Genomic DNA, 15898 nt, shown 5'->3' with positions numbered 1-15898 from the left:
GAAGAAGAAGAAGGTGGTGGCTTGATAGGCTATGAGACATTTGAAGAAGGGGCACACAACATGTGTCCAAATAAATAATGTACACCCAAGAGTCTTCTAGCTAGGGCTATGTTATTTATGTCGTGAAGGTTTGGTTCTGTGAAAGAACTAGTTTCCTTTGAGGGTGATATAACCATAAAGGACTCAAGACTAGTAGAATCTTCTTAGAGTGAGAATAATTGTTTCAAATGCTCAAGATTAATATAACTTGATGTTGAGAAGGTTTTATATATGATTTGATGATAATATGGTTGAATTATGTGGCTACGTTATTCAATTTTATTGTGTTAACAATTGAATTTTTAATTCTTATCAGATTATTACATGTCATAGTCACTAAGTCTATTTACATATAATTTAATCTTATCACATCTTATAATTGATCTTATTAATATTTAATCTATTATTTTTGCTGCAATTACTTAATTAAGTCTTGGAGAAAAGTGCCCTTACAGGGAAGGTGTGTATCCCTGACCATTTCCATCATTGTTGAAGATATCATCTTTATTAAGGATTCCCTCTCTTTTTTGGAGGTAGATAGCCTTAGGAAAATATCTCTTCTTCCTTTGATGATCATGTGTCCTTGAAAAGGATTTCCTTACACTTGCTGCAAGATATCTCCTTTACAACTATCTCTCCCTTTCTTAAAGAAACATATCCTTTACAAGGATCCCTCTTCCTAGCTTGGAATGCATGCATTTTTTCTTAAAGAATATCTACTTGGTGTTGAAGGTGTTTATCCTTGATGTGGATTTCTATCTACCTTTATATATTAACATGAAAGTATGTTGACATCGTAAGGAGGGGCATATAAGGCCTCCTTTTTTGTTTGTAGTAATTCATTGATGTAACCCCAAAGTTGTAGTGTTGTGAAAATGATTATTCTAAGTTGGCCTAAAAGTGAATTCACCTTGAGAATCCTATATAAGACATCATCCCTAATTCATTTCTTCATCTCATTATTATCACATTCTTACAATTCAAGAGCAATTATTATGATTCAAGACAAGATCTAAGTTTAATGAGAAACAAGCTACAAAAAGGCATCTTAAATTATGTTTTCATGATGAATTTTATGATGATTTACCATGTTATTGCATCAACGCATGGAGAACTTACCCTAGGAGAATTGCATCACCAATTGGAGGTATATTAATTTCAATTAAGCATTTGCATTCAAGTGTTTCACTTCAGATTTTTATTTATTTACCATCATTGCTTTAGGGTTGAATCCAACCCAAGGTTTGACTAAGGCAAGCCTCTATATAGCACAACAATATTGTTCTCTTCTATTGTATAGATTTAGGCTCAAAAAATAGTTTTCAAGTTCAAACTAAAGATACAAGAACACGATGCAGATAGAGACAGGATTAGTGAAGCATCTTTCACCATGAGGAGAACTAGGGTTCCTAGCACCTCAATCTGCCTGGACTAGGGTGCCTAGCACCTTAGCCTTCCTAGAGTAGGGTGTCTAGTACCTCAATCCACTTGTAATAGGACACCTAACACCATAGTCCAATTTTTCAACCTAAGATTTGACCAAAACGAAGATTAGGAGATCTTGAGATCAATTTGCCCTTGTTCTACAATTGGACACCTGCTTGGACTAGGGTGCCTAGCTACAATGTTCACCCAGTTGTTGAATACACCCCAAGACAAAGAAGGGGGTGAATCAATCTTGAACAAAACTTAAAAATTTATAACACAAATCAAATCCCAAAATCCTTAATCTGATCAACAACAATGAAAGATAAATCGATGAACATATATGCACAAGAGAACATCAGATTTAAGTGAAAAACTCAAGAAGGGATAACCACAGTTAGAGTTAACTCACACTATATGAATAATATTACAATTTGTTTTAAATGATTTATCTATATAAATCTTGTATTCGTATGTTTAATAATTATATTCTTATTGATAACTTTATGCAATCATATAATCATCATATTGTAATCCTTGGATAAACAATTAATTTTAGATTTGTATTCAATTGTAAAAGATTTTATTGCTAATTTTATGCAATCACATAATCATCATATGATAATCCTTGGATGTTATATTCCATATTAGCATAAAATTTGAAGAGATTTTATTGTAGTATTTTCCCCTTATATATCAATATTTGGTATTATAGCTAACCCTATCTATTAACTGTTGAAGGTTATTTTTGTTATAGCAAGAACTCTTGAGTAGGATTATGTCTAACCTTGGTAGAGAGAATAAAATGGTATTTAGATATTTACATAAAACTTCTAATTACTATTTGTGTCATTGTGGTACTGATGACGAGGACACATCATTAAACATATAAATAAAAATTGATATAGATTGAGCACATGACATGAATAATCAAGGATTCATTACTTGTATTTTTTTTGTTTGGAGATGTAATGAGTTGGATGAGTAAAAGGTAGCCCATGATTTCTTTATCCACCAGTAAAGTAGAATATATGACTTCTATATATCCCTCTAAGGAAGCAATTTGTTACATAGGATTTGTAAATGTGTTGATTTTGATTGTATAATTGTAAAAATTGGATATGATAAAATGCTATTTATATAGCTAATAATCTTGGATGCATCATACTCATACTAAGCATGTTGATGTTTAGTATCACTTTGTGCAAATGGTTGAGAATGGTAAGGTCTTATCAGACAAGGTTGACACTTTAGATATGTTACAAATTTGTTTACAAAGTTAATGACCACAAATAAGTGCTTTACGTATAGTAAGGTCATGAACTTTAATTCTTGTATTTAATTGTATTTTATTTCTTATGGATCTATATACACTACATAATGTCAAGTCAAAGAATATTAGAATTAACATGCCATTTACTTTTAGATTTATGTATCAACAGTATTGAAAAGTGTACTTGGATGCTTGGATGCAAATGGATAAAACATTATACTTAATATTCTCCAAGAATCTTGATCTTAATTGTTTTACGTATTCATGAGCGAGGTGGAATTGAAAGTGAAATTACAAGCCTATTTTGACAACTTTCTCAATGTGGATGCAAGATTTGAGTAGTGGGGCATTTTGCATGTTGTACTTGGGGATTTTTTTTTTATATTCATGGCTCATTAAGAGCTATATTTACTATTGTAGACACCTAAAATTGTCCTAGCTTAATTAAATAAATATTTTATTTATTTAATTATTTTATCCTAAGTCTTCTATTAATTAAATAAATTCTTATTTATTTAATTAATTCATTTATCCTCTTCTAAGTCTTTCCTCATTTAAAATAAATATTTTTATTTATTTAAATTATCTTTTCCCTAAATTAAATATTTTTATTTATTTAAATTATCTTTTCCCTAAATTAAATATTTTTATTTATTTAAATTATCTTTTCCCTAAGTCCAAAGGGTTGAGCTTAACTGGTTAAAACATTGGGTTCTCACTGTGGAAACCCAAGTTCAATTCCCAATAGGGACATCTGAAGTGGAATTCTAAGTTGTGACTCTTGGCCTTCCATAGGATGGGGAAGGTCTTGGAGTCAATCTAATCAAACAGAATAATAATAATAATAATTCAAAGATATGTAATGGGGATGGGGCCCCCTACTGTGTCCCCACTGGTTCATAGCTCCAGTCAAAAGCTATTCAGGCTTCGGCCAATTACCGATCAAAAAAAAAAAAAATTATCTTTTCCCTAAATTAAATAAATATACTGGTCCCACTTCCTCTATTAACTAAATGAATTTATTTATTTAATTAATTCATTAGTTTTTTCTCTTCATGACACATGTCATTTATCTCTTAATTTTCCTCTACCTATCCCCTTCATTATTTTATTATTTTCTTATACCTACCCTTTAATCCTAGCCGACCATTTATCCTTTCACCTCTTAATCTTATCCCTCAATTTTCTAAAGTGTCTTCTATATAAGAGGATTCTTTCATCCTTATCAACCCTAACTGATGCGTCTATCAAGCTTTCTTGTGATCAAGTGACTTTACAACCACAATCCATTCTTTGTTGAGCTCTTGTTGTTGGCCATTTGGTGGAATTGATTATGTGTTGCATTGATGTTTTGTCATTGATGCCAACACTAGTTGTTTGGATGCTTTACTGGCACCCTTCTGGTCCCAGTAGGTTGAGTGGTTTCTGGTTGACTTCGATCCGGCATGATCTGGTAGGCTCCGGTATAGTTTGGTGATGGAATTGGATTGTTCATGATACTCGTGCTCATATTTGGTCAGTTGGTTTTGGTCTGGTGATCGGATGCTATCCTTCTTGCTTAGAAGCTTGGTTTCTGGTTCCGGTGAGGATTTCACTGGTAGAGCTTTTGGTGGAGCTTCTGGTGGAGTTTCAGGATGTTGTTGGTGATCATGTTCGAGACTTGGCGGATGGAGATCATTGTTGTAGCGTGTGGACCTATATTGGGTCCCGGTTGATCTAGGTTATGGACTGACTTTAATGTATCATGTGGATTGGACCTCTCAATTTATTTTAGGGATGTCTTATGTGTTGGATATTATTTATTTGGTTTAAGGCCGACATGGTTTGTAATTATGTAATTGGTTTATTATCTGGTGGCCAACCTGATTGTTTATGGTCGAAGGTTTGTATATATAGATGTAAGATCTCATTGTAGATCATCATGGTTATGTTAGAGGTCATGGTCAGGGAATGTAATATCATTCAGGCAGAGGAGTTGGTCGATCATTGAAGATTGAATTGGGTTTATGTAAGAGGATTTAGTCCTCTGGTATTGAGCTCAACCGGAACTATACTTAGGCATAGGAGATGTTATCTTTTGCAGTTCAACACTTCTCCGGATTGTAGTATGGATTTGTATATAGTCAGTGAGGCTCCTTTTGTGATGAGCAGTGCGCTCTAGGTTGTTGGCCCCCTCAATTGTAATTCACATACTTACTGCAGAAGTATTATCTGACTGTGGGTAGGCTTCCCATCGTGTTTTTTCCTTTATCGGGTTTTCCACGTACAAATCTTGGTGTTATGTGGATGGATTTTATTCTGTGATTATTGTTTATGCTTAATTGGTTTAACTATTATTCTGGTATTAATGTTTTGGGTTCCGGTATTAAAGTTTTAATTGCTAATGGTTCTGGTAATCTGTGACAACTGATTCACTCCCGCCTCTCAGTTGTCTTCCAGCTATTTGAACTGTCTAACAGTTGGTATCAGAGCTTTGGTCCTCTCTGCAGAAAGCCTAACCGCTTGAGGAAGATCCTATGGCGACTAACAATTCAAGTTCATCCAGTTCTTCTGGAGCTATCTTTCGAAGGGATATTCAAAGGCTTGATGGAACAAATTATATAGTATGGAAGATTTGGATGGAAACTCATCTGATATGTCTTGGTAAGGAGATTTGGGAGATCACACAGAATGGTGTCACACCCTATAATCTGGGATTTGGCAATCCTCCTCCGACAAACCTGGACAAAGAGCTTGAGAATGATTGTAGAGCAAGAGAATCCCTCTTGTGTGCACTTTCTTATCAACAAATAATGGGATTAACCGACAAATCATCTAGAAAGGCTATATGGGATAAATTGGAGACTCTTAATGAAGGTGACCCTACAGTGAAGATTGCTAAACTTGATGGTTATCGGGTGAGATATCAAAACCTAAAGATGGAAGAAGATGAAAGGATTACTGCATTCATGGAAAGGGTAAATGAGATTGTTATGGGAATTCAATGTTGTTGTGGAACTCTGAGTGAAGATGAAAATGTTTCTAAAGTCCTGAGAGCCCTACCACCAGCTTACAAAATGAAGGTTGCTGCTATTAATGAGTTGAGAACAATGGCTAATACATCAGTCAACAGAGATGCTTTGGTTGGGAAACTATTTGCTTTTGAGGTTGAATAATTTGGACCTTCTGGAGCTGTGAAGACTGAACCTGCTTTTCATGCATCTACATCTACAAGCGGTAAGCAAGACTAGAAAGCTTTGTATGCAAAGGAATTGGAAGATATGAAGAGAGAAGATGATGAGTTTGAGCAACTTGAAGCACTATTTGCTAGAAGAGTACCTAAAGGACCAGTAGGAAGTAAGTATGAAGGAAAAACACCTTATAAATATTTTGCATGTAATAAGATTGGTCATTTTGCATCTAGATGTCCTGAAAGGAATTCAAGATTTGAAGAAAGAGTTAGAAGATCATTTAAGCCTAACCCTGGATATTAGAACAAGTATAAATACAAGAAAAACAGAGACAAATCATGCTACATAGCAGATGAGGAAGGCATTATTGATTCTGATGATGAACCAGCAGAAGACTCTGCTAGTGGTTCCGACAATGGGAAGGAATGGGTGTTCTTGGCTATCAAGGAAGATGATCCAACACTGGAAGAGAATGTACCTGAAGAGAAGGCACTTGCTGTTAAAATTGAAGACAAAGATGAATGGGTAATTGATAGCGGTTGTTCACACCATATGACTAGAGATAAAGGGAAGTTTATGTCTTTGCAAGAATTTGATGGTGGTCTAGTTAGATTTGGAGATGACAAAACATGTATGATCAAAGGAAAAGGAACTATATCATTGGATGGTAAGAACGATACTAACAATGTTTATTATGTTGAAGGTTTAAGACATAATCTTTTGAGTGTAGGGCAATTGGTAGATAAGGGATTTCAATTACAGTTCAAGGATGGAAAATGCAAAATCATTAACAGATCTGGATTGGAGATTACAACCGGTACACAGACAAAAGGTAATATAGTTCATTTGAACTCCGGTGAGAAGACATGTTTGATTAAACAAATTGATGAGAGTTGCCTATGACATAAAAGGTTGTGTCATGTGAATTTTGATTGCATTGTGAAGATCAGTTCAAATAAGGCAATTACGGATATACCTAAGATTATGAAGCCCTATAATCCGGTATGTAAAGAATGTCAAATGGGTAAACAGGTCAGAACCTCTTTTAGAAGTATACAAGATAAATCAAATGATGTTCTTGATCTTATTCATACTGTTTTGTGTGATGCTGCTAGAGTTAAAAGTTTTCATGGTGATAGATATTTCATGCTAATCATTGATGATTATTCTAGAATGATGTGGGTTACTTTTCTAAAAGAAAAATCCAAAGCATTTGAAAAGTTTAAAATCTTTAAGGCTAAAGTGGAAACAAAGACAAGATTGAAGATTAAATGTTTGAGATCAAATCATGGTGGAGAATTCACATATGGTGAGTTTAATAAATTTTGTGAGAAGCATGGTATAAGAAGACAATTTTCTGCTCCCTGAACACCTCAGCAGAATGGAGTTGTGGAAAGGAAGAACGAGACTATCTTGGATGCTGCTAGAACAATGATGATGGAAGTTAGTCTACCTCATATCTACTGGAGAGAAGAAATAAGCACAGCGGTTTATACATTCGACAGAGTACATATCAAAGGAGAAACCAGTAAGACACCTTATGAATTATGGTTTGGCAATACACCTACAGTTAACTATTTCAGAATTTTTGGTAGTAAATGTTATATTAGGAGAGACGATATCATTGGGAAATTTGATCCTAGATGTGATGAAGGCATATTTCTTGGTTATTCTAATGAAAGCAAATCATATAGATGTTATAACAAGAGATTATAGAGAATTGTGGAGAATGCTAATGTCAAAGTAGATGAGCTGAACAGAAGTCAAATCAAAGTTTATGAGAAGGAACCGGTAGTGGAAATGATTATATCTGAACTGGTAACACCTTTATTGGAACAAAGAGTTGAACCAATTACTCTGGCAGTATCAGAGAATTCTATAGTAACTGAAGAACAGGGAAGAGGGACAGAAAGTCAGAAGACTCCTAGGTATATTAGATTGAACCATTCAGAAGATCAAATCATTGGGGATAAGAGCAATGGAGTTATTACAAGAAGAAGATTGGCAACTAATGAGGTATGTTTAATTTCACAAGTTGAATTGGTATCAGTAATTGAAGCATGTAAAGATGAATATTGGTTGAAAGCTATGGAAGAAGAATTATATCAAATTGAGAAAAATAACACATGGACCTTGGTTCCCCGACCTAAAAAATAAAAATGTTATTGGAACTAAATGGGTATTTTAGGAATAAATTGAATGAGGATGGTCAAGTTATAAGGAATAAGGCTCGATTGGTTTGTAAATGATATTCTTAGAGGGAAGGAATTGCTTATGGAGAAACTTTTGCACCTGTAGCTAGGATTGAAGCTGTAAGATTACTTGCCTATGTTGCTTATAAAAACTACAAGGTTTATCATATGGATGTTAAATGTGCATTTTTGAATGGGGATCTTGATGAGGAAGTTAATATTGAGCAACCTAATGGTTTTTCACTTTCAGATGATACAAATATGGTTTGCAGGTTAAGGAAAGCTTTATATGGATTGAAACAAGCACCTAGAGATTGGTATGCAAGATTGGATAAATATATTTTGAAGCTTGGTTTTACTAAGGGCAGTGCTGACAGTGATTTATATTATAAAATCACTGATGATGATGATATACTGATTATTGAATTATTTGTTGATGGCATTATTTTTGGAGGTGAAGATAAGTTATGCATAGAATTTTCTAAGAATATGGAGAAAGAATTTGAGATGTCTATGATTGGTGAGATGAAATTTTTCTTAGATTTGCAGATTACTCAGACTGACAAAGTTATTTTCATCTATCAAACTAAATATGCTAAGGAATTGTTGAAGAAATTTGGTATGGGAGATTCTAAACCGATAAGTAATCCTATGGTTACAAGTGAGAAATTAACAAGAAAAGATGTTTCTGCACCGGTAAATCCTACAAGATACAAATTTATGATTGGAGGTTTGTTTTATTTGACTCTGACTGGGCCTGACATTATGAATGTTGTTTGTATTATTTCAAGATTTCAGATTGATCCTAGAGAAAATCATGAGATGGCAGTGAAAACGATTTTTAGATACTTACAAGGTACATCAGAATATGGTTTGTGGTACCCTAAGGATGATAACTCTACTTTATGGGCATATACAGATGTTGATTGAGTTGGAGATGTTGATGACCGGAAAAGCACTTCCGATGGAGCTTTCTTTCTTGGAAATAAGTTGGTTTCATGGATCAGCAAGAAACAGTCATGTACTTCTTTATCTACTGCTGAAGTTGAGTATGATGTTGTTGCTACTAAGTACACAAGTTTTATGGATGAAGCAAATGTTGAAGGATATAAAGGTGGATTGTGATGCACCGGTAGTTATTCACTGTGATAATTCTGTTGTTGTTGATACATCAAAGAATCTGGTATTTCATTCTAAAACAAAGCACATATCTATAAAGTATAACTTTTTGAAGGAAAAGGTGGAAGCAAATGAAGTTAGACTAGTTTATGTGAACACTAAAGAGAAGAATGAAGATATTTTCACTAAACTTTTGCCCAAGGAATCATTTGAGTACCTGAGAGGTAGATTGGGAGTTTCTGCCCCTCCGGTAGAGACTTGATTGATGCGGTTTGGCATCAGTTCGACATGCACTATCAAAGATACTATTCATTTCGGCACTGATGTGGGATGCTACTACTCAGGGGGAGTAGTCAGCTTTATGATTCAGTAGTTTATGTTTTTTCTTTGACATTTTTGTCAGATTTCTGGCATTGATGTCAAAGGGGGAGTGATATTGATGTGAAAAAGAAAAAGAAAGTGAAAAAGAAAAAGAAAAAGAAAGTGAAAAAGAAAAAGAAAGGGGGAGAGACATTGATAAGGGAAAAATTCAGAGCTTTACAGAGATATTATTTACAGGGGGAGTTTGGTCTTTATGTCAGAGCTGTATACGGGAGATTGTTGGTTGTCTTCCATTGGGGGAGACATGTTTGGCATTTCTTGGTACTTAGATGTTTTTCACATCTAGTGTTGCCACCAATGCCAAAGGGGGAGATTGTTGGCCATTTGGTGGAATTGATTATGTGTTGCATTGATGCCAACACTAACTGTTTGGATGCTTTATCGGCACCCTTCTGGTCCCGGTATGTTGAGTGGTTTCTAGTTGAGTTGGATCTGGCAAGATCTGGTAGGCTCCGGTATAGTTTGGTGATGGAATTGGCTTGTTCATGATACTCATGCTCATATTTGGTTAGCTGGTTTTGGTCTGGTGATCGGATGCTACCCCGCTTGCTTAGAAGCTTGGTTTATGGTTTCGGCAAGGGTTTCACCGATAGAGCTTGGTGGAGATCTTTGATGAATTGCATAAGTGGTATTGGTGCAACTTCTGGTGGAGTTTCAGTATGTTGTTGGTGATCACGTTCGAGACTTGGTGGATGGAGATCATTGTTGTAGTGTGTGGACCTATATTGGGTCCCGATTGATCTAAGTTATGGACTGGCTTTAATGTATCGTGTGGATTGGACCTCACGATGTATTTCCGGGATGTCTTATGTGTTGGATATTATTTGTTTGGTTTAAGGCCGACATGGTTTGTAATTATGTAATTGGTTTATTATCTAGTGGTCAACCTGATTGTTTATGGTCGAGGGTTTGTATATATAGATGTAAGATCTCATTGTAGATCATCATGGTTATGTTAGAGGTCATGGTCAAGGAATGTAATGTGCAAATAATGTAATATCATTCAGGCAGAGGAGTTGGTTGATCATTGGAGATCGAATTAGGTTTATGTAAGAGGATTTAGTCCTCCGGTATTGAGCTTAACAGGAACTATACTCAAGCATGGGAGATGTTATCTTTTGCAGTTCAACACTTCTCTGAATTGTAGTTTGGATTTATATGTAGTCAGTGAGACTCCTTTTGTGATGAGCAGTGCGCTCTAGGTTGTTGGCCTTCCTGCAAGTGCAAGCCCCTCAATTGTAATTCACATACTTACTGCAAAAGTATTATCTGACTGTGGGTAGGCTTCCCACCGCAGTTTTTCCCTTTACTAGGTTTTCCACATACAAATCTTGGTGTTATGTGGATGGCTTTTATTTTGTGATTATTGTTTATACTTAATGGGTTTAATTGTTATTCTGGTATTAATCTTTTGGGATCCAGTATTAAAGTTTAAATTGCTAATGGTTTTGATAATCTGTGACAACTGACTCACCCCCCCCCCCCCTCAGTTGTCTTCCGATTATTTGAATTGTTTAACACTTGTGCACATACAAAATCTAAGAGAAAATATATCAAACAAGATCAATGGAGATAGAAGACAATAGAGATCAAACCCTTCTTGGCATGTGAATGGTATTATTGCTTCAATTTGTTGATTTGCATGTTCTTAGGTTTCTTCATTGGTGTATGGTGAATGTTTTTATTGTAGAGCTAGGATTGTTTGTGGTTGGATCTTTGTGGTTTTGCAATAGTTTGTCATCATCATTTTTCACCTCACACAACTATAATTGGAATAGCCTCTTAATTTTGGACATGGTAGGTTTTGGATTTTACCATGGTTTGATGGCATATTGTTTTGAGAAACTATTTGTTGTATTCCTCTCTTATTTCTCTATAATTTGGAGCCATGAGCTACTAGTTTCTAAGTTTATTTTATAAATATATATGTGTTGCTAGAATGTAGTTAGAGTGAAGAAAATATTATTGTGTAAAATGTATCTCTTGTTGAAGATTAGTACTGTAGCGTCCTAAAATTGCACCCTTTGCAATTTTGACCACATTTGGGGCCCTCACCTTAGTGTTTTCATCCTCGCGCTTGATGTGGACCCATTTATACCTCTGCCATGCAATAAACATCATATTTTCATATCTTACCTTGATGGGACCCCTTAAACCTCACCCAATTTGGGGTAGGACCAAGGCGTAGCGCCTTGGTCCTACCCCAAATTGGGGCCCAATTCAAACCCTAGGCCCTATCTCAAATTTGAGCGGGAATTGCTTCTTCATGTCGGCCTATGTCAGAAAATTAATAAGTTTGATGAGAGTCAAGTATATAAGGAGGTCTTCTCCTCTCATTTGGATATAACATGACAAGGTGATAAGGCAAGGAGAATACAATCAAGCATCCAAGCATTCAAGCATTCATCATCAATCATCTCTAGAGGTCTTCAAGACTGCATATTCCTCATTCATCAATTGTGGAGCAACTTTACATCATTCATTTGCAAACATGTGTGTGTGTTAGGGTATTGTCATGTTCATACCATTTCATACAACATATGTGATTACATTCAAGAAGCAAAGCATTATCATCACTCATTGCAGATCTGAAGGTATATCTTTCCATTTTTTATTTTAGGCATTTGCAATATTTCATTCAAGGTTGATTCCAAATCAGGGTTTGACTTAGGCAAACCCCTATTCCCAACCTTTTCCCCTTTCTTTTTGTGTGCAAGAAATGAGTGTGCAGTTGTACTTCTGGAATTAAGCTTTATTTGCAGAGATTGAAAAACCCTTTTTGACGCGCAAAAAATTCGGAGGACCAGAGGCAACGCCACAGTTCGTTCTTTTTTAGGGCATTTTCGCAGGGCAAATCCAAATCAGCTCATATTACTCTGATCCAGTTGCACGATTGAATCCCAAACCCGTGGCTTGGTATTTTCTCATTTTTGTCTTCAATTTCAACACTTTACATTAAATGAACATTTCAACTTACATAAGAGGGGAAAATACATCATAATCAATCAATCCACTTAGTATTCTCCTTATTTGATTTGTGATTGAATCTAGGGGATTTCTCCCCTCTTTTGAATGTAAAGGAAATCTCCCCCAAAGCAAAAATTGATTTGGTGATTTCTCTTTCTATGTTGCAAATTGTCAAATCAAATTTTGCCCTTTATAAGTACATACTTGTCATCTTTCTCATATCGATTTTCTTTTCTAAAAGGGTTCTCCATGTAAATCTTGTATTCATATGGGTTGTTGATATTATTCTTATTATTGGTTTTATGCAATTACATAATCATTACATGTAACCCTTTGATAATATTTCATATTTGCATCTCAATAATATTTGGTATTTTTTTAATTTTTGTGGAGTTGTGGCTAGTTGTATTGGTGTGAAGGTTGTTGGTTAGTGGTGGTTTAGCTTGCAATAACCATGTTTGGTCTATTTTAGAGGAGAGTACATTGTATCTCAAATTTTGAATCTCCTTGTGATGTGATTGTATTTAGATAATGCTTTTGGTTTCAAGAGTCATTATTTCTTATATTCAATAGTTGTATAATGTGATCATTATGGTATTTTCTATTATGTTTGCAATGTTTACATTATCTTTTTGGGTCAAGATCCCTATAGATACCCCAAACTAAATCATATTTAAGAAACTACAAAATAACACATAAATATGTTTAGAGGACACTTCCATATATGGTGTATTCTGATGTATTCTTCATGAAATTAGTAGTCAGAATGTATAGTTGTAATCTATTAGGGTTTAACAATGTTAGGAACAATATGGCAAGACAAAGTGATAACATAAAAAGACAAGATAAAATGATCAAAAAGAGGGTAGAATATGGATGACACTTGAAGGTTCATAATCTCTAACATAAGATGGCTATTTGTAATGATGTAGTCTACAACTAATGAGCCACCAACAAAAGGGAAACATGTGAACTCATCAAAGCACAAAAATAGACTAAAATAATTGAAAATCGCCAAGCCATGTGAGTTTCCCAAACTAATCAAGTGCTTCCCATGTAAGGTTATCTTTTTGTCTAAGGATTATTTGTTGAAGGGCATCACTTTGTAAGTCTACTAATTGACTCATCATAAGACCTAAGTAGGATGTCATATCTAGTACATTGCATGCAACCGATGCAAATATTGAAAGGAACAATCGAAAGGATATCACCAACAAGAAAAACTTTGTTATTTTTATTGAATATTCACATGACGACATATTTAAAATTGCAAATGAAGATGATTGTAAAGAAAAATAACAAACATAAAAAATAGTTCTAATCAAAAAATATTTTCCACTGATCTCATAACCTATTTATTTTTAAATATATAAAAATTAAGGGTTGAAAATCAGAAACCCAAAAAATGAACAGAATACTAATAATAGCATTTACTTAAAAATAATTTGAGAACAATATAATTAACTATATATCTTTGGACTTCGAAACTTTGGAGGAAAGGTTTGTAGACTATCTTAAATATTAATAATACAAATATATTGGACAGCGAAATTACATGGCAAAGGTGTAAAAACTTAATAAATAGTGCAGTATTGCATCATATAAAAGAATATAATATTTTTAACATCCAGAGGCCAAAGATGTAGAGGAAAATAAAGATGTAGAGGAAAATAAAAATTAGGTTGTAATTTGTTTCACTGGCTTTGCATCCACCCGGAGTCTTCTGGCATCTCACCTAAGAGCTGTAGTATTGTTGTGGCTCTTCTTCCCGTTGATGATGGTCCTTTCTGCATTAGGTCTATCAAGGGGAAACGTGCGGCAGTGGCATAAAGACTTCGGTATTCATGCTTTTGGAAAATCTTTTCCAGGACCAGCATGGCCTTCTCCTGAGCGTCGGGGCTGCCATTGCGGAGAACTTGCACTATGGGTCCTATACCATTGGCTTTTTCTATTTCCTTCAAACCCGCCTCCCACATGCCATCACCCAGAAGAGTAATCAGTGCATCCAGGGCAGCTTCATCTGCCCGGCACTCTCTGTCCTGCAATGCCCTTACAAGAGGTTCTACTGCCCCTGCATTTACCAAGCAAAACGATGCCTCTGTGGCACATATTCTTCCATGTACATGGCAAATCTGTTCAGGATCAGGACTTGCCCACCACCCACAAGCATAATAGAGAACACTACTTTGAGGTTTAATTACAGTGCTCGTCTTTATTGTGCTTTCTGAAATTTGTCCCAAAGCAGTGGCAGCTCTATGCTTTGCAAGGGAAGAACCTGTTAAGAGAAAACCCACAAGCAAAGGCATTATGCCAAGTTCTATTGCTCTTTTCTGAATAATTAAATCGGATGGACTGGTGAAGTGTAATAATACTCCAAGACCATTCTCTATCAGTGTGCCTCCTTCTCTGATTTTACAATTACTGGATTCAGCTGAAGAGAGCAAACGGACAGTTGCATCCAACCCCCCTGCGTGCAAGAGCACCGTTCTTATCTTGTCATTGTCTTTTGGAAGACGACATAGTATACCTGCAGAAACAGCCTTCTCTTCTTCTCTATTGGCATTTGATATTCTGTCCACCAAAGTCTTGATGTGTGTTTCCCCTAGATTTTCTGCAAGCTCCTCTTCTCCTCCATCTTCCGTTAAACAGATTAGCAGCTTTGTCACATAGATACGAACATCTGGATTTAGATCACATATGAGAGTCAAAAGTACATGGATGCCCTGCGCACTCCTCACACGAAGCATGATTCTAGAGCTCTTCGAAGACAGGCCTAAAAGTATTTGAAGAAGATGAACTTTCAATGACTGTCCCATCAAACAATTATCTAAAATACTCTTAATATTTTCTTCAGAAGCCAATGTTTTTAGCTTCTGATGGATTTTTTTCCCTTTAGAAGATGCTCTCGCTAAATTAGCCAGTATCTCAGCTGCTTGCTCTCTTAAGTCGATTCTTATTGAAGCCATAAACATAAGCGTGAACAGACGAGAAGCTACATTTGCATCAAGAATGCAAACACAGTTCTCTGCCATTCTTGACAGATTTTTAAGAGCGGAAAGAGAAACTAACATCGATTCTGGATTATCTTCCGATATCATTTGGAGCAGACTAGGTATAATACCCCCGTTAGTCACAGAAGCCCTACTGCAATCAATATGCTTAATTTTAGAGAGCTTATCTGCAAGAAACATTTTTGTTTTTAGAGACCCTGCACATACCAAGGAGATTCGGTCAAAATGGTTTATGAGGATGTTTACAATCAATCCCACATTATACTTAGAGAACCAAAAGATTTGTAAAACAGAAATTCTTCTTACGTGAAAAAACAAGCA

General features: G+C 35.3%; 1 protein-coding gene across 1 annotated transcript in view; it reads right to left on the bottom strand.

Annotated features, from left to right (window-relative positions):
• Positions 1-13972: 13972 nt before the first annotated feature.
• Positions 13973-15898, bottom strand: part of LOC131029712 (U-box domain-containing protein 24) — a 66131-nt gene continuing 64205 nt past the window's right edge. Inside the window, exon 3 of the mRNA XM_057960328.2 lies at positions 13973-15774. Within this exon, the coding sequence (XP_057816311.1) occupies positions 14261-15774 (1514 nt within the window). The 3' untranslated portion in view covers positions 13973-14260. The remainder of the gene's footprint in view (positions 15775-15898) is intronic.

This window comes from Cryptomeria japonica, chromosome 9 (genome assembly GCF_030272615.1).
Source record: "Cryptomeria japonica chromosome 9, Sugi_1.0, whole genome shotgun sequence".
In the NCBI taxonomy this organism is placed as follows: Eukaryota; Viridiplantae; Streptophyta; class Pinopsida; order Cupressales; family Cupressaceae; genus Cryptomeria; species Cryptomeria japonica.
This window is presented reverse-complemented; position numbering and strand designations above follow the sequence as displayed.